The sequence below is a fragment of the Ambystoma mexicanum genome, chromosome 6p, assembly GCF_040938575.1.
Source record: "Ambystoma mexicanum isolate Mex_15411 chromosome 6p, UKY_AmexF1_1, whole genome shotgun sequence".
Lineage (NCBI taxonomy): Eukaryota > Metazoa > Chordata > Amphibia > Caudata > Ambystomatidae > Ambystoma > Ambystoma mexicanum.
Genome location: NC_090935.1, coordinates 1,438,019,745 through 1,438,040,716, shown reverse-complemented (window position 1 = coordinate 1,438,040,716; position 20,972 = coordinate 1,438,019,745). Strand labels below are relative to the sequence as shown.

At 49.4% G+C, this 20,972-nt stretch overlaps 1 protein-coding gene across 1 annotated transcript in view; it reads right to left on the bottom strand.

Annotated features, from left to right (window-relative positions):
* Nucleotides 1–8,827: 8,827 nt before the first annotated feature.
* Nucleotides 8,828–20,972, bottom strand: part of ARL9 (ARF like GTPase 9) — a 281,143-nt gene continuing 268,998 nt past the window's right edge. The window contains exon 4 of the mRNA XM_069626162.1: nucleotides 8,828–11,115. Within this exon, the coding sequence (XP_069482263.1) occupies nucleotides 10,936–11,115 (180 nt within the window). The 3' untranslated portion in view covers nucleotides 8,828–10,935. The remainder of the gene's footprint in view (nucleotides 11,116–20,972) is intronic.

The following is a 20,972-nucleotide window of genomic DNA, read 5'->3' as shown; positions in this document are numbered from 1 at the left end:
CGGCTTACCAAATTTTTAAAAGAGAAGTGCTCTATGGTTTGCCATGTCTTTGGTTCCGTCCACGCTAGTTAGGAACTCCCAAAAGCATGGAGGCAATAGGAAGGGATATAGGAAGATTTGTACACACTATGGTCGTGGTCCCGGCTTGAGCAGGAGCTGCGGACGTCCGGTGAACATTTTTGTCCCAAAGGAATGAGGCACCAGCTTCATGCAGCTAACTGGGTAAAACCTTACACCCCTTTGTAATTGATGTAGTTTGCAGCTTTAGCACATGTTGCACCCGCCCCCAACAGCAGTAATTCTGGGTAGAATGTGTTAGCCATCTACATAAGTGTATTATCACTTAGCAAACCTTTTTTTGTGTTCGTGTAATGTTGCTTTTCCATCCGGGTCTGGACAAGTGCTCAGCGCTATAGTCTTATGCCTTACTACTTCGCTATACTCTCACTCCAGTATTTATCAAGGGATATAGGTTTAACAGTCCCTGAACCCAGGCTCACAGGATTCTCCAGCAGTCCCAGTAATGATTTCCTCCAGCTATGGCTCCAATGGTCTAGCCTTCGCTTCCTCTGCAACTGCTTCCCACAAAGGTTTTCCTGGCATAGTTCCAGGACAGCCCACTACTTTTCTGGCCGCAGCAACTATTTCCTTCAAACTCCTCTTTGCATTCAGGTCTTCACTTTCCCTGAAATGCCATCCCATCTCCAAACATTACAATCTCCAAGCGTGGAGCTTCCCGATCCCTTTTCCAAGTCCCTAAATAAGTGACATGCATCCAAACCTGTCAATGGCGACATTTCTTTTGCTCAAGTAACAGCAGAGCGTACAGGTATGCGATGAATCCTTCAAAATCACGCAGTTATGATAAGGGTGAAAGCCAATATATGCCCAAATTGAACAAGGTTACTGGCCAATGATGCATACAAGGAACAAGTTCCTTACCTGTAACTGTTCACCAGCATGGGTCTGGCATGGATTCACATGCTCATGAATATTCCCAGTCGTCAGACCGGGAATCCTCGGTATAGAAAAAAATCAGTATCAGTTTTGTTTCTGATCTGCCTTTCTTAGTAGTAACCAATCACTGGTCTCTAGGTCATACTGCCCCCAGCCAATGACGGCCCTCTCCCTAAGCCCCGCCTCTGGCAGCCATCCTCAGATTTGGTAGCACGTAAAGTGGCAGTATGACCAAGTGAAGAGCCGCAGAGGGGTAGGCGGGAGGGTTTGCATGTGAATCCATGCCAGACCCATGCTGGAGAACAACAGTTACAGGTAAGTAACTTGTTCCTTCTCCAGCATGGGGTCTGGCATGGATTCACATGCTCATGAATAAGAGAATACATAGCAGTACACACATGCACAACCACGGGAGGTGGCAACAGGCTCAACATTAAGCAATACAACAACTCAACATTAAGCATCTCTTACCTCCTCGCCAGGCTCACCTTAGGCGAACAGGTTGCGCAGCACTGCTTGGCCGACCCTGGACTCCTCTCTGGAGTCCCGATCGACACAGTAGAATCTTGTGAAGGTGTGCGTCGACCTCCATGTCGCAGCCCTGCAGATGTCCAGCAGGGGCACACCAGACAGGAACGCCGTGGTAGCAGCGATCGCTCTGGTCGAATGGGCTCTCGGACGGCCGGGCAGCGGTCAGTTTGCCAACCGGTGACAGTGCATGATGCAGCCAGAGAGCCATCTGGAAATGGAAGTCTTCGAGAGAGCCTTCCCTTGATTCACAGTCCCAAACAGCTGTGACGTCTTCCGAAAACTCTGTGCGGTCCACGTAAAACTTCAGCGCTCTAGCTACATCCAGCGAGTGCAAAGTCATCTCGGCCGACGACGAAGGTGACGGGAAGAAAACTGGCAACACCAAGGGCTCGTTGAGGTGGAAGTCCGACGGCACCTTGGGCATAAAGGAGGGGTGCGTCCTGAGCACCACCCTCGTGTCATGAAAAGTCAAGTATGGAGGCTTGCAAGATAGGGCCTGGATCTCTCCCACTCGTCGTGCGGAGGTGATGACCACGAGGAAAGCTGTCTTCCATGACAGGATCTTCAAAGGCGCCGAATGCATAGGCTCGAATGGGGCCCCCCCCCATGAGCCTGGTCAGCACCACATTAAGCTCCCACACCGGGGCAGGAGACTTCACCATGGGGAATGATCGAAATAGTCCCTTCATGAATTCTTTCACCAGGCGATGAGACCACAAGGACGCCCGTCCCGTAGTCCTGGTATATTGGGAGATTGCAGCCAGATGTATTTTGATGGAGGTGTGAGCCAGTCCAGCTTTGACCAGCGACAGTAGGTACGGCAGTACTTGAGGGGCTGTAATCCGCAGAGGGTTAATCTTCTGTGCACGGCACCAGAGAACCTCTTCCATTTATGTCCGTAGCACTTGAGAGTTGAGGACGCCCTGGCCTTTGCAAGAACCTCTCTGCAGTCGGCCGGGATGTCGTTGTCACAAGGGTCAGCTATGTCCTCTTCTTCAAATGAGGATTCAGTCTCAAAACCCTCCCCCTCCTCCTCATCTCTGTCTTTTCTCCTGGTTTTCCTTTCTTCCTTGTTTCCTGGTTTCTCCTTTTTTTTTATGAAGGTATGGAGGGCCACGAAAGGACGCCACCGCGACACCGTATAGGTAAGGCGGTGAAAGATCTTCCGTGACCGTTGGATAAAGGGGAAAAAGCCAAAGGCACAAAAAACCCCTATGAGATGACTTCAAGCTCTGAACAGTCCGAGTGGCACAGCGGTAAGGTAAGTAGAACAGGAACGGTACTAGATCAAAAGGGGAGGGCTGAAGCAATCCGTTAAGCTGGCTGGGTCGCCACACAGGAAGGATGAATGTTCACAGAAACAGAAGGCGGAGGCAGTCCAATAAGCAGGCAAAGTCGGTACACAGGAAGGCGAAATGTTCACAGAAATGGGAGACAGAGGCTGACCGGGAAGCATGCAAGGTCAGTGCACAGAGAGGACTAGGAAAAAGAGGAAGGAGGAAACAGGGTAGATGAGAGGAAAGAAGGAGGGAAGTGCAGAGCGAGGGCGGAGAGAGGAAAAGGGGGGTAGACGGGCTTAAGAGAGAGTGGGAAGGACGAGAAATAAAGGGAAGAGAAAAAGCCAAGTACGAAAGAAACAGAAAGAGCGGGAAAAGGCTAAACAGAATGCAAACCAAGCGTGGCAAAACAAAGCGGAACCAAGGGAGCGTTGCAACGCGTACGCGACCCGGAAGCTGAGGACTAAAAGCTCCCGGTCGCGTACGCGAGTAGAGAAAGACTAGACCTGCAAGCACTTTGGGGAGAAAAACGTGACGGAAAGCTCTATGGCGGGCCGCGGCGATAACGATTCCAGACTCGCCATCTTCCCCACGATGTGACAGTCGTACCCTCCAAACTCTAGTGCTGCAGGAGCCAGGCCTGCAAGTTCAGCGACTCCGGGTTTTGGTGAAGAATGGCGCCTCCTTCTCTGAAGAGAAGGTCTGCGTCCGTCGGCAGCTTGACTGGTGTGGACGTTGACAAGTCCAGAAGGTCCGGGAACCAGATCTGTCTCGGCCACGCCGATGCGACGAGGATCATCCTGCACCAGGACCTCTTGAGCTGGTTGATGAGCCTGAGCAGCAACGGCAGCGGAGGGAACGCATAAAGAAATCGGCCGTCTCAGGGGAACGAGAAAGCATCGCCCATGCTCCTCGGCTGGGGGAACCTGCTGGCGAACCTCTGGCACTTGGAATTCATCGCCGTCGCGAAGATATCGATTTGGGGGTTCACCCCATCGTCAGAAGAGTCGATCCACTTGATCCTGGCGTAGTTCCCACTCGTGGCACGAGCGCAGCTCCCTGCTGAGTGAGTCGGCGATCGCGTTTTATTCCTGGCAGATGAAGAGGCACCAGAAACATCCGTTGGGCGACGGCCCAATGCCACAGATCATGGGCTTCCTTGGATAGGGCCGGGTTCCGCCCTGCTTCCGGATGTAGAACATCGTGGTGGTGTTGTCGGTGAAGATCCTCACCACCTTGCCCTTGAGGGACGGAAGAAAGGACCCGAGGGCCCAGAACACTGCACAGAGCTCCAAGATGTTGATGTGGAGTGACTTCTCGTCTGGGAGCCAAAGGCCTCTCGCGTGAAGATCTCAGGAGTGCGCTCCCCAACCTTCCAGGGAGGCGTCCGTCGTCACCGTCACCTGGTGAGCTGGGGTCTAAAAGTCCGTGCCCGTAGACAGATGGGAGCGGGTACCCCACCACTGGATCGCCTGACGGAACGTCTCGTTGAGGGATCCTGTCCTCGAAGCTGCCCGTCAACTGGACCCAGCGGGCGTCGAGGAACTCTTGTAAGGGGCGCACCCGAAGCCTGCAAAGGCGCACCTGATAAATTCAGGAGGACATCCTCCCGAGGAGGGACTTGATATATCTTACCCTGGCCATGTCCGTGGCCAGCAGACACTGCACCTTGCCCAGAATGGTCCTGGTCCTTTCTTCCGACGGCGAGGCCAGCCGCGCCACTGTGTCGAGTTTGGCTCCCAGAAACAGGGCGACTTGCGACGGAACCAGGTGGGATTTTGGAAAGTTGATGGAGAATCCCAGGTCCGTGAGCAGCTGGACGGTCTTAGCAGTGTGCTCCACAGCGAGCTCCCTTGTCCTTGCCCGGATGAGCCAGTTGTCCAGGTAGGGGTAGACTGGATCCCCTGTAGGCGCAGCCGCGCCGCCACCGGTGCGAGGCACTTGGTGAACACCCTAGGTGCCAACTTCAATCCTAACGGGAGGGCCTTGAACTGGTAGTGTCGCCCTTGGACCACGAACCTGAGGAAGTTTTGGTGTCTTTTTAGAATGGGGATGTCGAAGTACGCATCCGTCCAACGACGACAGGATATCGCCCTCCTCCAACTGTCCCAGCACGTGCTGCAGGGAGACCATACAGAACTTCTGTGCCTTGATGTACTTCTTCAGTCGTCGTAGGTCCAGGATGGGGCGCCATCCTCCTGTCTTCTTTTTTACGAGGAAGTACCTTGAGTAAACTCCGGAGCCCCGAAGCCTCTATGGGACGAGCTTGATGGCACCCTTCTTGAGCATCGCCCTTACTTCCAACAGTAGTTGCGGGACGTGATTTTCCTTCCTGGCCACGGGTTGAACGCGAGGGCACTTCTGAAACTCAAGGGCGTGCCCTTGGGCCAGGGCTTCCAGCACCCAACGGTCAGTGGAGATGGATTCCCACACGCTGACGAACCTCGCCAGCCGGCATCCTACCGGGGCGCTTCAGCGGGGACCCGACCCCACGGTCGGTTCAATCTTGTTTGAAGGCCGCCTTGCCTCCTTGACCTCCCTGTCGACGACGACGGGCACCACCCGACTTGCTGCATCCCCTGTAGGCTTCCTGGGACGAAGATCTTGCCGCTTGGCGGTATGTGGAGGAGCCACTGTCGGATCCCTTGGAGGCACCTTGTCTGCCTCCGGAGCTCCGAAAAAACGGCCGTCGTCGTTGGAGCACTCCCAGTGCCCGGGCAGTCTCTGTGTCTTGATGGCCTGAAGGGACTCATCAACCGCCTTCCCAAACAGGTTGTTCCCGTCGAAGGGCATGTCCAAAACCTTGGTTTTTACGTCCTGGCGGAAATCCGTGGCCTTGAGCCATCCTAGTCTCAAGCAAACGCCGTTGCCCAACTGACGGAAACCGGTGTCGGCGATGTCCGTTGCCACAGTGATGGCGTGGTCCGAAGCAATCTCACCTTCCTGTAGGATTTCAAGGGCCTCAGCCCTTTTGGCGTCCGGAAGGAAGTCCAACAGAGGGGCGATTTTGAACCACAACTCCCTGTCGTAGCGGGCTACGATAGCCAGGGCGTTGGCCGCCTTGATAGTCGCTGCGGATGAGATGATCTGTCGTCCCATCGTGTCCAGCTTCCTGCCCTCGCCGTCCGGCGGGGAAGTTGATGTCGAGGCCGATGCCCCCTCAGCTTTCTTCTTTGCCGCCGCCGAGACGACCGAATCCGGGGTAGGTTGCGCCCGAAGGCACAGGGGGGCAGAGTCAGGGACCCGGTACTTCTTCTCGTACTGGTCCCTCTTTGCCGGCGCTGTGGCAGGGTTCTTGAGGAGGGCGGGCCCCTCATCCCAGATGTCAAGAAGCGGTATGGCGAGGACCGTCTTCCTTTTAGCCTTGCGCCGTTGGTAAAGGAATCCCTTCCTTCTCTTCTGGGCAGAGCTGGAAGAGCTCGGATGCCCTGGAAATCATGGCATGAAAGGATCCAATCTCGTCGGTCGGGGACGCCCGAGCAGGGGGCGCAGGGGGGCAACGGGGGACACGTCCCGTCGTCGCCTCCGTCATCTGTACCCATCGTAGCCGTGTCGGTGGCTGTATCATCCCCGTGGGTAGAAGACCGGGGTGAAGGCAGAGCAGGCCGCAGAGGTGGGAGAGGTGGGAGAGGTGGCATAGGATGCGCCCTCCTCTTATGCGGTGGACTTTCCGAAGGTCCTGGCTCCGGTTCCCCCGTCGGGTCTGGCCCAGGTACCTCCGTGGGGGGGGGAGGGGCAACCGTGTCCTTATCTCCGAGTATAAGGACTGAATCGCTGACAAAATGGCAGCCAAAGTGTCCTGCGGCGCCGGAAACGACGTGCGCGAGGGCTCTTGAGGAGCCTCGTCGGCGACACTGTCGCTCTCGTCGTCGCCCTCGTCGTCGCCCTCGTCGGGATCCCTCCCGTTGGGCTGGGCCTCTTCCACGACTTCGATGAGCTCTTTTTCAGAGGTCGTGTCGGTATCCACGATGGCCACCAGCCACTCCCCCACCTTTTCCAACAAGGACTTTGTGGGGGTCTTCTCAATGGGCCTGAAAGATGACTCCCTCCGCGGTGGCAGGGAGACTCTGGGTCCTGAGGTCGCCTCCACTGGTGTAGCCTCCACAGGCTGAGCCAGGGCCGCGGCGACATCCTCAATCGAGGTCTTAGCAGGGTGAATTAAGGCCATCGTCACCTTCTGTACGCCTGGGGCCTTCACCTTAGGGGGTGGGTCCGAGCCTCGTTCCCCCTCTGCCGGAATCTTCGAGATCGACCGGGGCCTCTCCAGAAGCTTCACCGGGTTCTCGGACTTCCTCTTACCCAAGCCAGAGCATTGGCTCTTGGTTGATGGCGCCGGGGAGGATGCGCCCTGCCTGGCAGCCAAGGAGCCCGACCGTTCGGCGCTCCGGGTGCCCGCAGACTCATGGTGCTTAGCCTTTTGTTGGGCCCCCGTCGCCGGGGCGCCCTCACAGGACTTAGAAGACCGCTCTGACTTTTTGCTTCTCGCCTGACGGGCTCTTCCCTTCCAGCCAGTTGGCGAGACAGAGGTGGCGATCCTTCATGGTCCGCTCCGACATGTTCTCACAAAACACGCAGTCCTTTTCCTTGTGCGTCTTGTCCTCATGGAGACAGAGGCATAACAAATGCTCGTCCTCCTTGAAAACATTCTGAAGCTTGCATACAGGGCAGGTCCAGAACAGCTTCCCGGGCGTCGAGCTTCCTTTCTCCTGGGCCATGTCCGGGGTAGGCCTTGGAACTTCTGGAATCCTCCAAAAGCGTAACTCGACGAAATCTTCACCCTTGAGGGGCGTAGAAAACTCTGAAACGGATCCCCGTTGATCGGATGTAGAAACGGTGGAGCTTGAGGCTCTATTTAACCGAAAAATGAGAAAAATCTCCTGAAAAAGCGCGAAAACGCAGCAAAAGCTCGAGAGCTACAGCACGAGGACTCCCAACACTTGAACGTGTGGTAAAAATCTGAGGATGGCTGCCAGAGGCGGGGCTTAGGGGGAGGGCAGTCATTGGCTGGGGGCAGTATGACCCAGAGACCAGTGATTGGTTACTACTAAGACAGATCAGAAACGAAACTGATACTGATTTTTTTCTCTACAGAGGATTCCCGGCCTGACAGGGAATATTCATGAGCATGTGAATCCATGCCAGACCCCATGCTGGAGAAATGAAGTTCGCCTCATTCCCAAAAAGGATTTGGGAAACGCCTCAAAGGTCCATGGGAACTTGTTAAACCATGTCATGTTTTGAAAGTTCTCTGTGCCAAAAAATACATGTTTGGCTAAATTCCCCGAAGTCCCTAGGGGAAGAAACCAGAGAACCCCCTGTAGAGTGGCGTTTCATTCTGACCAGGTTTAGGCCAAAGTTAGTAATTAATGTTCTTGTTCATTCATTAGCTGCCAGTATATTTGCTAGGATGGCCTTAAGGAAGGACCCCCAACTGCACTAAAGGATTTCCTTTCAACATTACTATTCTAATGTGTGGTGCAATCATTTTGCCAACACCCGAAAGTCGAGGTTTGGCTGCAGAGGGCCATTTGATTTGATTCAAAAAGTCTGCTCATTTGCCACAAAATGTTTGGGACCCTAAATTTTTGGAATTTTGAGGACCTGGTTTCGCGCAGTTGTTTGACACCTGTGGCATGACATTCATTCACAAACTGTAGCGAGTGACACTGATACAAGGCTAGTGACAACTCGTCATTAACACCACAAACCACAGGAAAAACATTGCAATGTTTTGTCATGGGCTGTGTTTAGCACAAGACGATGATACAAAAAGTGCATGGGTTAGACCATGCACGGTGTGCTCTCCCTGCGAAAACGCCAAAGTCGGTCCACAGGGCCAGGTTAAATGCATGTAAATATCACAGACTACTGTGCAACTACACTTGATACGCTGAACTGCAGCTGCGTGCATGTACTTTTCTTGTCCACAAGTGGCCTTTTTCTTCAAAAGCCTAGTTACAGGTGATGTCCATACATGTTTCATACAACTGATTCCAGATGTCATGCAATGCTGGTCTACTTTATGATGCCTCTTACAATAAATCCAGATAACCTGAAAGAGACAGGTTTATTAGAAGATCTTTATTGCTTTAAAAATAAGTGCATGAAATTATGCATTTCCAGACAGTTAATACAATATTTTGTTTTTAAAAAAACCAAGTCCCAACACTCATTCATAAATAGCCATGGGATTAATTAAAAGGACCCTAAAGCATGGAAAATGAACAATACTGCACAGAGGGTTTCTCCACCCAGGCGACCAGCGAAGCTCCATCCCTGCAGAGGATTTTCTGCCCAAAAAAACCCAAACCATAGAGCCCAAAGAGGATGGTGCTGGGTCACGTGAATATAGAAGAACCATCATCAAAGTATCGAGATCTCGTCTTACTATGATGTAATCTTTGTGGAAGAAAACTCCATGGATACTATGCAAACCTTTGAGAATAAAAAGGGGATTGGTGAATCCACACGGCCGGCAAACATGCACTCCAATACAAACTGGTCAAACTATGGGTTCAGTGCGAGGATTACTGTAAAGAAACTTTTACAGAAAAAAAGGGACACCCATTTCAAAAACGTCCAAGTGAGTTGTGATGGCTTCAACTCAGATCGTAACACAAAACCATGGCAGCTGTCAAACAGTAGAATGAACATGACATGACAGCTTGGCTTTTGACAATCACAGCCAATACACATTTCTGAAGTCGTTTTCATGGTCTCCAATCCGGGAATACAATATCAATGTTATTGTCACAACAAGCTTATGTACCTCGCTTTCCAAAAGCCTTGGAGGAGCGCCTGATTCTTCTCCCGAGGACCCCTCCTGCCCCCAACCATCTTGCAGCTAACACTGTATACATTATTTTAAAATGCTTGCCGATATATAAAACGACTGGCCAAGTCTACCAACAGTAGCTCACATATTTGTGTTGCTGATAAACTAAAAGAACGACTCACTACAACAAAAGCAATGACCACTAGCTGGCTCAAAAGGCTTAGGAGAGCATAGCCTGAGCCAGGTCCACGTCTCAGCTACGAGCGCATTCATCCACAAGAGGTCTAGAGTGTTCTAGATTGAACATGCAATGAATACTGATCTAGGACATGTACAGGCTACAAGGTTGTCCCCTGTGTGCACACAAAACCACAACACAACATATCATGTATTGACACTTCAACGCATTTCAGTGCAGCTTGCCAAACTAGGATGGCAGGAAACATGGTTCAGACGCCTAACTCTACACAAGAAAACCTTCCCACTAAATACAATAGTTTATGTAAACAGTTTCATAGCAGCTCACACCAATCCACAGCTCGACACCATTCCAGTTGCTCAAAGGACGTCATGTGACTACTCAAGCTCTGCAGGAAAACTGCTATTCTATAAAGAGATCTATGTGCCTGGTGAAGCACCAGACCTCATTTATGGGGAACAACATTTCTACAGAGAGCAGGGTGTAGCATTACCAGGAAGATTGGTACAACAGCAAGCCAGTTGGTCCATGGATGAAGCAGCACTGAGAAGGACTATGCCCGACAATGGAGACCAGCATCCTGCCCTTTACTATATGCGGAATGGAAAAAATTAAAATGGCACTACAGCAAGGTACACCGTTACGCAACAAATAACACTGCAGTATGGGGACACTGCTGTGGTTTGGCGCTTTGTGGTCAGTGGGCCATTTGTGTTCTTTCCAAATACACACCAGCCTTAAATGTTGGTGGGCATGAGTAACAGAGCTCCAAGACAAGTTGAGCACCATTTATAATGGTATCTACCTGCAGTGCAAATAAAAAGCAGTACAGAAAGACTTAGTGGTGTAGCAATTCATTCTACGGCCTACCCTGCACCAATGCATAATGGACCTTCCACAGGTGGGCTGTACACATTAAAGAACATGGATCAATGGAATTATCGTATGACCGAAAATGCACCTGTTGAATTTAATGGATTACATTTTCAATTCTCAACACCACACACAAATCTGTGCAAAAATAATTTCGAAGTAAAAATGTAAATCGATTTGTATGAATAAATAAAGGCCATAATATCACACACTCCATCTATGTGGAGTCCAAACTACTTTGGTTGTGGGCTTAAAAAAGTATCCAAATTGTACTTAGAAACTCCAATAAAATTTCTTGTAATACTTTTCCTTTTGTTCAGTTCTCATTTAGTGTCCAGCACTAGTTGTGCAATTAGTTCTTTGGCATCTTGGATGCTTGATGGTATTTTGTCACCATCATTTGCCACATGTGTTCCAATCAGAATCATCTTTCTTTCATCTCCAACTTCAGAAAGCGAGAGTGCATCATGAATTTCCGCGATGGAATACGCGCCCTGAAGATCCTACAAAAATGAAGAAAGTGAAGAGAAATATAAGAAAATACATATTTCAATGCAATCAACTGAGGCTTTGACTGGACAGAAATATCCCTTTTGCATAATACTTCTAAATTCATAAAGTCCTATAACAAATCTATTTAAAAACGTTTTTTTTTAAAGCTCGCATTTTAGTCAATGCCAGTAGGACATGGTCAAAATAGTGGCTTGTTAGCAATGCACATTACAACTGATCTAAGAGCTTACAATGAGCGAGTTGCAGTTACAGAAGGCTGGTCTAAGAAAATAAATGCGACTTGGAAATCAGTGTTGGCCCCCCTTTGGGCCGTACCACGCACATCAAATGATCACACAGGTGCCAGTCTCCATTCCATTCCTCCGTTACACAACTAACTTTCCCTTGCCCCTCACCTTCCTCCCTCCTCCCACTCCCTCCCACCTTTCCGCGCCTTTTTCTCCTTAAATAGGGCCATGCCCTTATTCACTCGCAACAATCAGCATAGTTAAACTAATCAAGACCATTTTATGATAGTTGGTTTGGGTAGGTTTCTAAACAGGGAGGATGATCCATGTGGCTTAAAAAGGATGCGAGATCCAAAAGATGCCGATTATTGAAATGCACCTGCTGATTACGCTGGGAAAGGTCTGCTGAAAGACACTCACTAAACATAGAATGCTTGAAGAAACGTGGCAGCCTCTTCCGAGAGGAGCAAACATTGACAACTAGCCTGCTCCACAGGAAGGTTCCCACTCAGGAGGATCCACAACCATGTGTTAGCAGGCTGTACCTTTCCCCGAGGAGAATTCTGCATAAGCACACAAGGGGAGTCCAACTGAACAACAGTACCAACGGCAAACTCGGGCACGCGCTTGTGCCTTACTGGGCACCAGCAGGGTGAAATGGAGCTTTACGGAGCACAGTGAGCGAGAGGTTCATATATGCATTACCCTTAGTAACTTCGGGGTAAACCCCAGTTTTTTCAAAATCTGCAAAAAATTGCAAGCCCCTCTACAAACATGGCGAACCAACCTGTTCTATTCTGGAGAATCTAACTCCGAAGGGTCTACAACAACATTTTAGGTCGTTACTGTACCTTTCACAGAGGAGAAATATCAATTTAAATCAGTCTCGTCTCACCCACAAGTGCAGTCCAGCACCGAAATGCAGGGTTGGACTGGGCCCATTGGCCACTGGCCGATGACCTTTGGGACCTGGGGGCCAGTTTTTTCCTGAGGCCACCCCTGGGCCGTTTTTTTTTTATTGTTTATTCGGTCAGCGCGGGCGGCCCAAGCTTAGGTAGGCCTTTTTTTGTGTGTGTGTGCTGTGCGCAGTGCGCACGGTGCATGTGCCGTGCCCGTGGCGGGCTGGGCGTGGCCTGAGCAGCCAGCTCGCCTCGGGCGCCGGGCCCGAAAAGGAAACACAAAGTAAAGGAAACTGACACATTGTCAGTCACGCTGCCGCACACAGCGCTCTTACTCTCTGGGGAGTGGGGGGGCCGGGCCAGCCCACCCAGCCAGGGGAAGCCTCTGCGGCTAAGCCTGGAGCTGCCGGTGCTCTTGTCCTGACCTGAGGAGCATTAGCATATTCATCAAAGCAAGGTAACAACAACACACACGTTGTTACCTTGCTTTGATTTTTGCAATGCATGATGCATGCATAAATAATCATGATGCATCATTCATCATGCATGCTTCATGCATATGAGAGGGCAGGCCATGCCAGGCCGGCGGCGGCGCATCGGGTCCCCCACCCCCTGTGAGAATTTATAGTGTAGTCGTGTTAACAATAACAAATGAACAAATACAAACTCCGGCGGGGGTGGTCTGCAGTCAGACTGTAGCACACAGCAGGAGGTTGGCTGGGCTGCTCACTCCCTCTGGCTCCTCTGCCTGCAGGGCTGGGGCCTGGCTGCCGGGGGCGGGGCTGCCCAAGTTCACACACAAGTTGCTTTCAACTTTCAGGAAGTATCAACAAGTTGTTGATACTTCCTGAAAGTTGAAAGCAACTTGTGCCTGGGGCTGCGATGACAGACTCCGTGCCGCCACAATCTTGGAGCCGGAGAGAGTGTGGACACGTGGGTGACTCTCTCTCTGGTGGTATAGTGGGCCTCCTCCTGACCCTGGCATTTTTTGGACACGAGCCGACGAGGCAGGCGGCAGCCCACAGAGAGTCAGCCAGCTGAGCCAGCCCAGTGCCCATTGCCAAGACTGACGAAGAAGACACTGTCTGCAGACTGCAGGCAGCCAGCAGGCAGCAGCACTAGTAGTGGCTACGGCGCTCACAGCCAGCAGCCTGCCCCCCCTGAGCCTGGCCCCCAGCAGCAGCAGCAGACTGAGCCTCGGCCGGGGCGACTTTGCTGTCTGTGTGTGCATTGAGGCATCGACTCGAGACCTGCTGCAGCCTGCCACACACCGCAGTCGCAGCGTCCAGTATCGACGGTGAGTGCCACTGAAATTAGTTAATTATTTCATTATTTATTCTGCTCATAGTCGCCACTACTGCCCCTGAGCGATCCGCCCGAGACTTGCATTTTGACAGACTTTTTTTTTCCAAGTACAAACTCCCGCTGCCAACCTTTCGGTGCTTCCTGCAGCACACAAGACACGCGCACAAACCACCATGCAGTAACCCAGGAGTGCTGCGCATGCATTCCTGGTTCTTGCTGTGTAGCGTCTAGTCCCCCAGTGTTGGCCTCCTCTCAGCCACCGCTTCTTCTACGGGTGTACGTTTTGTGGCTGAGGCAAGTCTGCCACCCGCCCCACTTCCATGGGCCCTGCTCTGGGCCGTGGCCCTGCACTTGTATGTCCCCCAGTGCTTCTTCACTTCACATGGGGTGATCTGGTGCACATCAATGCCATTGATGTTTGTTGTTTCAAGCCACAGGACACGGCACGCAGCAATGCCGTCTCTATTCCCATCGAGGTTGAAAAGTGTGCTTTGTTTCCTGCACAAATGCTCCAATGCACCCCTTCCCACCACCCTTGCTCCCCTGGTCTTTCTTCACAGCCATCTATAGTCTCTGGGGCCAACCAGGCATGGATTGCGGCTGTGTCTAGGTTTTGAAGTTAAATGCACACTTGTTTAATTCATTTAACAGATTCCCACGTTTTCAAACAACATGTTGACTGGGACAAAATGTGCATAAAAAGTGTGCATCCATCATGGCCTGTTTTGTCATGCAGCACTGGGTCAGATGTCATACATTTGATGTGGAGCCCTTTTCTGAATGGCGAAATTGCAGTGTGATGTGTGAGCCTGCATGTGCATCTTTGTGGGATTTCCCATCTCATTGTGATGTGCACGTTTTGCAAAAATCAAGCACAGTGGGCCTAATTAGCAAAGAATGGACACTGGGCCCCTTCAGCATCTCAGATTAGAGCATGCAACCTCATGCCTGATTCACAAAACCTAAAACTGCTGCAAATCCGGAAATGCCCAGAGCATCTCTGAAACGCGCATGATCAAATCTGTGTGAATCACATTTGTACGTGAGCATCTCAGAGCTTCTGGCATCTCAGGGCTGGATTTCGTTCTGGGCCTTGTGAATATGCTATAAAAACACCAATTCATGCTATCCTCCCCATTCTGTGACCACTTAAGCAGTTAACGAGTGTTAAATAGCTTTTAATACCCTTGATTTCTGACAGCAATGTCACAGTTCTTCATATTATTAAGCGCCAGCAGTGTTGCTGTCACCAGAGGTCTTGTATGTGAAGTGCACTTTGTATATTGGTGTATGCCTGATGACTTGTTTGCCTGTGCACTGCCCAAATTAAAAGTCCCAGAGGGATTTGGGACATGCATACAACGCCCTGGACTAGTTTCTTGCTTGGTAAATGCAGTGGGGCCTGAGAGGGAGGGGGTGCCCTGCAGGGGATACCCCTCAGGGCGTGCCTTATGGTGGCAAATTCCAGGATGTCCTTCTTAGTATAATTCAAAAGGTCGAAAAGCTTTGATGTGTTGCGGATCTGGGTGGTAGTGTGCCGGCATGGGTGTAATTTTAGGGGTGGGACAGGGGTGTTTGTCCCCCCCAACTTTCATGGAACACCATTTTGTCCCCATTCATTTGGTTGGGACACCTTTTTTTCGGATGTTATGTCCCCCCAACATTTTCAGCAAAGTTACTCCACTGTGTGCCGGGGCTGCAGTTCAATGAACTGTGTCGGAGGTGTGATGTCCGGGCGATGTCCTGAAATGCAGCCGTGTACTTGGAATGAGCAGCTGGTGTGAAATCATAGAAATTGTACACAGGCACAAGTGCCGTTATCACGAGGGCACACATTGCCTTAGTACAGAAACATACTCTTGCAATGCAACCTTGCACCAGAGCATTGTTTATCCTACACTTATTCCTTTGCCCTGGTGCAAACATTCCTTGAAATTATATTTGTTTTTCACAAGGGCAAACAAGTGCCACTTGCCCCAGCACCAGTGCAAGTTTTCTGTAATACCACCCAGGAATGCATCTCTTCTGCGCTGCCTGCAAACCCTGCGCTTGGAGGGTTAATGCACGAGTGGGCGCAGCATAATATGCATGACCAGGAGCTAGGACTGGCCTATCGGAGGCCTGTGAGCTTTTAAGGTTAGCTGGTGCCACTGCGAGGCTGGCGAGGGAGGGGGCACTCTCAGTCCCCTGTCGCTGTGTCCCGAAGGCGGGCTGACTCTGCTCCAGCCCCAGGCTCTCCATGGGGACTAGCCTCCCAGAAAGCTTGCAGGTGTAGCTCTAAGGTGTCCCCCTCCGCCCACTCCCGCACACATTAATAGAAAGAAGGCACCTCTGGGGAATGGCAGGCGAAATCTCCAAATTCTGCTTTGCTGGAAAATATGTCGCCCCTCTAACTCTTTACTGTGGGCTCTCAAAAAGTATTTGCACGTGCTCTGAGCTGGCACAAAAGGAAGGCCAGAAAATAAGAGACCTGAAAGGAGCCCCGAGACCCCTGGTGCCATGCACCATCAGAAGCCCAATGCCAGTGGCGTGTATCAACCCAAACAGCTCTGGAAAGCAGACCGCAGGTTGCAGGTTCGAATCCCAGCAAGGTCATCTCAACCTTTCATCCTTCTGAGGTCGAGACATGAGTACCAACACAGGTTGGGTGATATTGTATGCATGTTAGTTATATTAAAAAAAGAGCTTGAGCGTAAGTGCTTTACAATAACCTATTATCATTTGGCCTTGGACGTCTGTTTGGATTCACAGTAATTTGACAATATGGATCTATACACACAGATATTATGGTACATATGGTGATTCATTCTTGTATACACAGTTATGTTATTTGATGAGTTGTGTTGTAATGTAACAGACACATGAACCCTGCATAAGTAGCATTTTCTGTAAAGTCGTGAATTGACGCGAATCACGGATGATGGTTTGAGGGCCACTTTTTTTGATGCGAGGGGTGGGCCACTTTTCTTTGGGTGTCCGGGCCTATTTCTTGTCCCAGTCCGACCCTGCCGAAATGCTACAAATTGCACTTCAGAACAAGGCAGAAACACTTGTCTGCGATTGGTCCTTTTGTTCAGCAGATCAATTTGTAGCATGTCAGTGCTGCATTGCACTTGTGGGTGAGACCAAAGTACCAACAGCAACCGCAAAGTGTGTGTGCCTTGTTCGGAGAAGAGTTGCCTAGCATTTCGGTGGTGGACCGCCGCTATGGGTTCAACCAAACTGACATTTCTCCTCTGTGAAAGGTCTGGTGAGCCAATACGCGATTGCAGAACGCTCCTGGGTGGGAAACAACCCGTAGAACAGGTCATTAGGGCCCGTTCATTCTCGGGACAGGGGCACCCACTTTCTTGTACACATGGAATGCTGTCAATGTAGTTCAACACTAAAGGATTGGTCAATTTGAGGCTAAATAAACACTCACCACAGCATAGCCCAACATATGAATATAATATATGACAGTATAGCTCCTAAGGATGCTAGCAATGCATGCACAACAAAAAATGTGCCATACAAAATTGCTAAATACATTGAAGTTCATGTCCATGACAATATGTATGGTCATTCTGGTGCAACTATTCGCAAGCTTGAAGGGGCCTTTAATTATCATGTATTCTTGGGTAGCGTCGTTTTTAGGCGCTGGGGCCTCGACCTAGTGGCCAACACAACCTGTTCAGCAGCTCTGGAGTAACATGGAATACTTTCTATACAGTGCCTGAAAGCCCAGAGAGCCTGTAGCAATTATACAGCAAATAGGTGGTGGTGTAGGAGTTTTATACTGGAAAGGTACAACTATTCTGGTTTAGCTTCGTAATTCTTATCCAGAATAATGCTATTTTGAGTACTCTGGGCTACGACAAGAGAATGCCGTTCTACAGACGGCAATGATGGAAAAGCAATGCTCATGTAGCATGCGTAATATGCTGAAGCGCATGTTCGTACAATAATGAATGGCTTTCTAAATTATATCATAAAGCTGTCTTTAGTGCAGACACATCATAATGGAATGGCTCATAGCTTTGCTAAGATCGCACAATACAAAGTTCTTGCCTCATGGGGTGCAGCATTTTGCTCCGATTCGGGAGATCGTCATCGGAAGATAAAACTATGCGCCTTGGATCCCTGGGTGATACACAGCACAGAAAAGGACCCGAGAAAAATCTAGCTCTTCACAATGGAACCAAGGCTTTATTTACAGCTGACAAATGGATACGATATTTAGGGTAAAAAAGCGAAGAAACCCTTTGGTAATTTGAGAACAAAACGACAACTTCCATTGGGAAGAAAACCGTGGTACTTTGATTTCATTTCAGCAAAATGGAACTCCCTTCCAGGCACCCCATGCACACTTTAAAATGCTAATATTTATTAAAAATATTCAAGGGGGTATTTTCTACTGCAGGACCAAGATCCACACTGAATCCTTTCAGTGAAATTTAGCATTCTGAAAGATCCATCTATAGGTAACGGTTCTGCTGTGGGCTTGTTGGCACAATAATACATACGAACCTGGTACCATTAGGTAACGTGTGGACTCAACTTTATTAATGGAATGTTATGTTAATAAGCTTTATTGCAAATTACCACTGTAGTAGTCTCAGGGAGCCACAGCTTGTGTGCTAGTTGGGCGTATTGTTAACCTGCCAGTAGTAGGCAGACCTTGGTCTACATGAGGAAAAGGAAGATAAAGGATGGCAGTGTGTGTAATAAGTAGAACAAACAGGAGGAATGCATTGTGGTACATGGGTGCATGCCTGTCAAGTTATGGTACACATAGTTAAACTGTAGAAAGCAGGGTGTTTCATAAATGTAATAACAATCTTGTTTCCAAGGCAGATTTAGTGTGTCAAAAATTGGCAAAACAATGCAGTAATATTTGGCTGAATGAAGTACTCAAGAGTGTGCTTGGGCTATCCTAAAAGATCGCCCAAGTACACCTTGAATTTGCCATGGGCGAGCTGTGTAATAATTCTGGTACTGCCAGCTGTGAGGGCCAGGAGGCCCCCCAAATCGAGGACTGTCCGAAAAAGGGAAATGTTTTGGTTAACAAAGGGTAGGGAATGTGTTAATTTTGAACGGGATCCGACATCTTGCCTCAGAACTGCGACCACTGCATCTTGAGGACCCATTGCGGGGATCTCAGCCTGGCTTCTGGCACCAGAAAACTGCAGGATGCCATGAGGCCGAGCAACCCTAAGAATTCGAAAGCCGGGAGAGACTGGGCATGTTGAAACTTGTCCACTATCTGCACAATGTGATGAGCCCTTACCTTGGGAGGCGAGCACTTCCAAGGACGTGTCTAACACAGCCCCGATGTACTGGAGCTGTTGGGACGTTGTCAGATGCGACTTCTTGAAATTTAGGGAGAAGCCCAGCCTGTGGAGGGAGTGGCAGTTGAGACTGAGGTAATCCAACGCTTGCTCTGGAGCACGCACCCGGATCAGCCAGTCCAGATAGGGGTAGAGGTGAATGCCCCCCCCCAAGCACCCTCCCCCTTGCCTGAGGTACACTGCCACCACCACCGTTAGCTTGGTGAAGACCCTCGGGCGGAGGTCAATCCAAATGGCAGGACCCGAAACTGAATATGCAAGTCGCCAGCAGCAAAGCTCAGGTACTTTCTGTGCTTGGGATGAATCGGCACATGAAAGTAAGCATCCTGTAGGTCCAGAGACACTAACCAATCCGCATGCTTTTTCGGCAAAGAGCTTTTTTTACAAGAGCTGTTGTGGTTGGGTCATGCTTGGACTCCTGCTCCTGCCATGTGCTACGAGAAAAGCTTGGGAAAGCAAATGCAACGTTTGCAAAGGGAAAGCAACAAACTTTGAACATTTCCCTGAAACTCTTCCTCTATTACCCACAACCCTATATTATGACAGGCCACATGCTTTTGCGCGCAAGCTTTTTCTGCAAAGAGCTTTTTTGACAAGCGCTGTTGTAGCTTTTTGGGCTGTGTAGGGCCTTATTGGCTTAAGAGTATCATCTCACCCTTTGTAAGTTTATGTTCTTCACATGCTACTATTTGATACTGGAGTGAAGGTTTTAATTTATTGTTAATTGATTGTTATTTTATTTTACTCTGTTATAAATTAACTTTGAGTTCCATAATCATTCACTGAAGTCCATGGAACTATATACGCTAAATTCAGATATGCCACCTAAATCCCAAATTTTGAAACTTGTCCAACGCCTCAAGAATATGCTCGGCAAACAAAGTCATTCGCTATCCTCACACAAGATAATGTCAATATTAGGAGCGTCTTGATGGCCACTCGAGCCCGGCTGATATTCGTACATTTTACTCACCCGTTCCTGATTCATTAACAACCTCCTCCAAAGGAACTAATGACAACATACTGGCGAGCGCTCAGGAGACGTTGGCCGCCCCCTCCCCCTCTCATTAGCGATATTACGATGGCTTCTGTTCCAATTACTGGTACCTCACTGATTGCAGCTCAAAACCATGTTCAACTAAATAAGCTTCCATGTAACGAAAGAAATCACAGCTAAAACGTTACCTAGTTGCATTATTGACCTGCCAATTGACCCTCCGCTATCTCAAATAGATATTCAACCTCCAATAAAAGCAAACTGTTTTGATGCTCTTGCTGAAGATGTCCAGTTTGCTAATATTTTAATGCAAGCGGGTCATTCCTTTCAAGCATCAACTCCAAGCAATCGCCTGAAAAGAAGCTTTAAAAATCATGATGCTCCTCTTTTTAATCCATTACAGTCCCCCGTTTTGTTCCCAACTTCTAAACAACCATATTTATCCCCTTGCCCTGACTTACAATCTTCTGTGTCTCCATCAAAACCATGCGCTCAAAATTCCACTTCATCGCCGTTAACTGTACCATCGGCTACGATGCTTGCATTACCTCCGCTATTACAAACTGCTTTAGATTCTTTGAACCCGACTACTACGTTATTGCAACTATATGAAACTCTAGACACACTTTTAAAACATCAAACCGTTCTCGTAGGCAATCTTTTGAGCCAACAAACCTTAAGCTCCAATTCTTTAGCTTCTCTTGTCAAATAAACAACTGTTAGCAGACCAAATTTCTAATGCATCGAACACCACTTTGCACTCTCCTTTGATTCAAACCTGTGTATCTAAAATTCTAATAGAATTGAAAGCTCACTTTCAGCTCAGATCAGATGCAGTTTTGCCTGTGCTTGCTGACAAAATGGCAAACGCCACCACACAACAAAATGTAATGAGTTCTGAGCTGGATTAGAAAAAATCCGTAATTGATCTTACTGCCCCAGAGAAGCCCAACGAAAACCCCATCATTACATCCGATAAAGGGAAGAATATTTCAAAACAAAAACCAAAAAAAAAACCTATCCTTGTACAAGACATTGCCAACTTCTGTAAGCCTGTAACAAATAAAACGGTACCTTTTGCTCCTAATA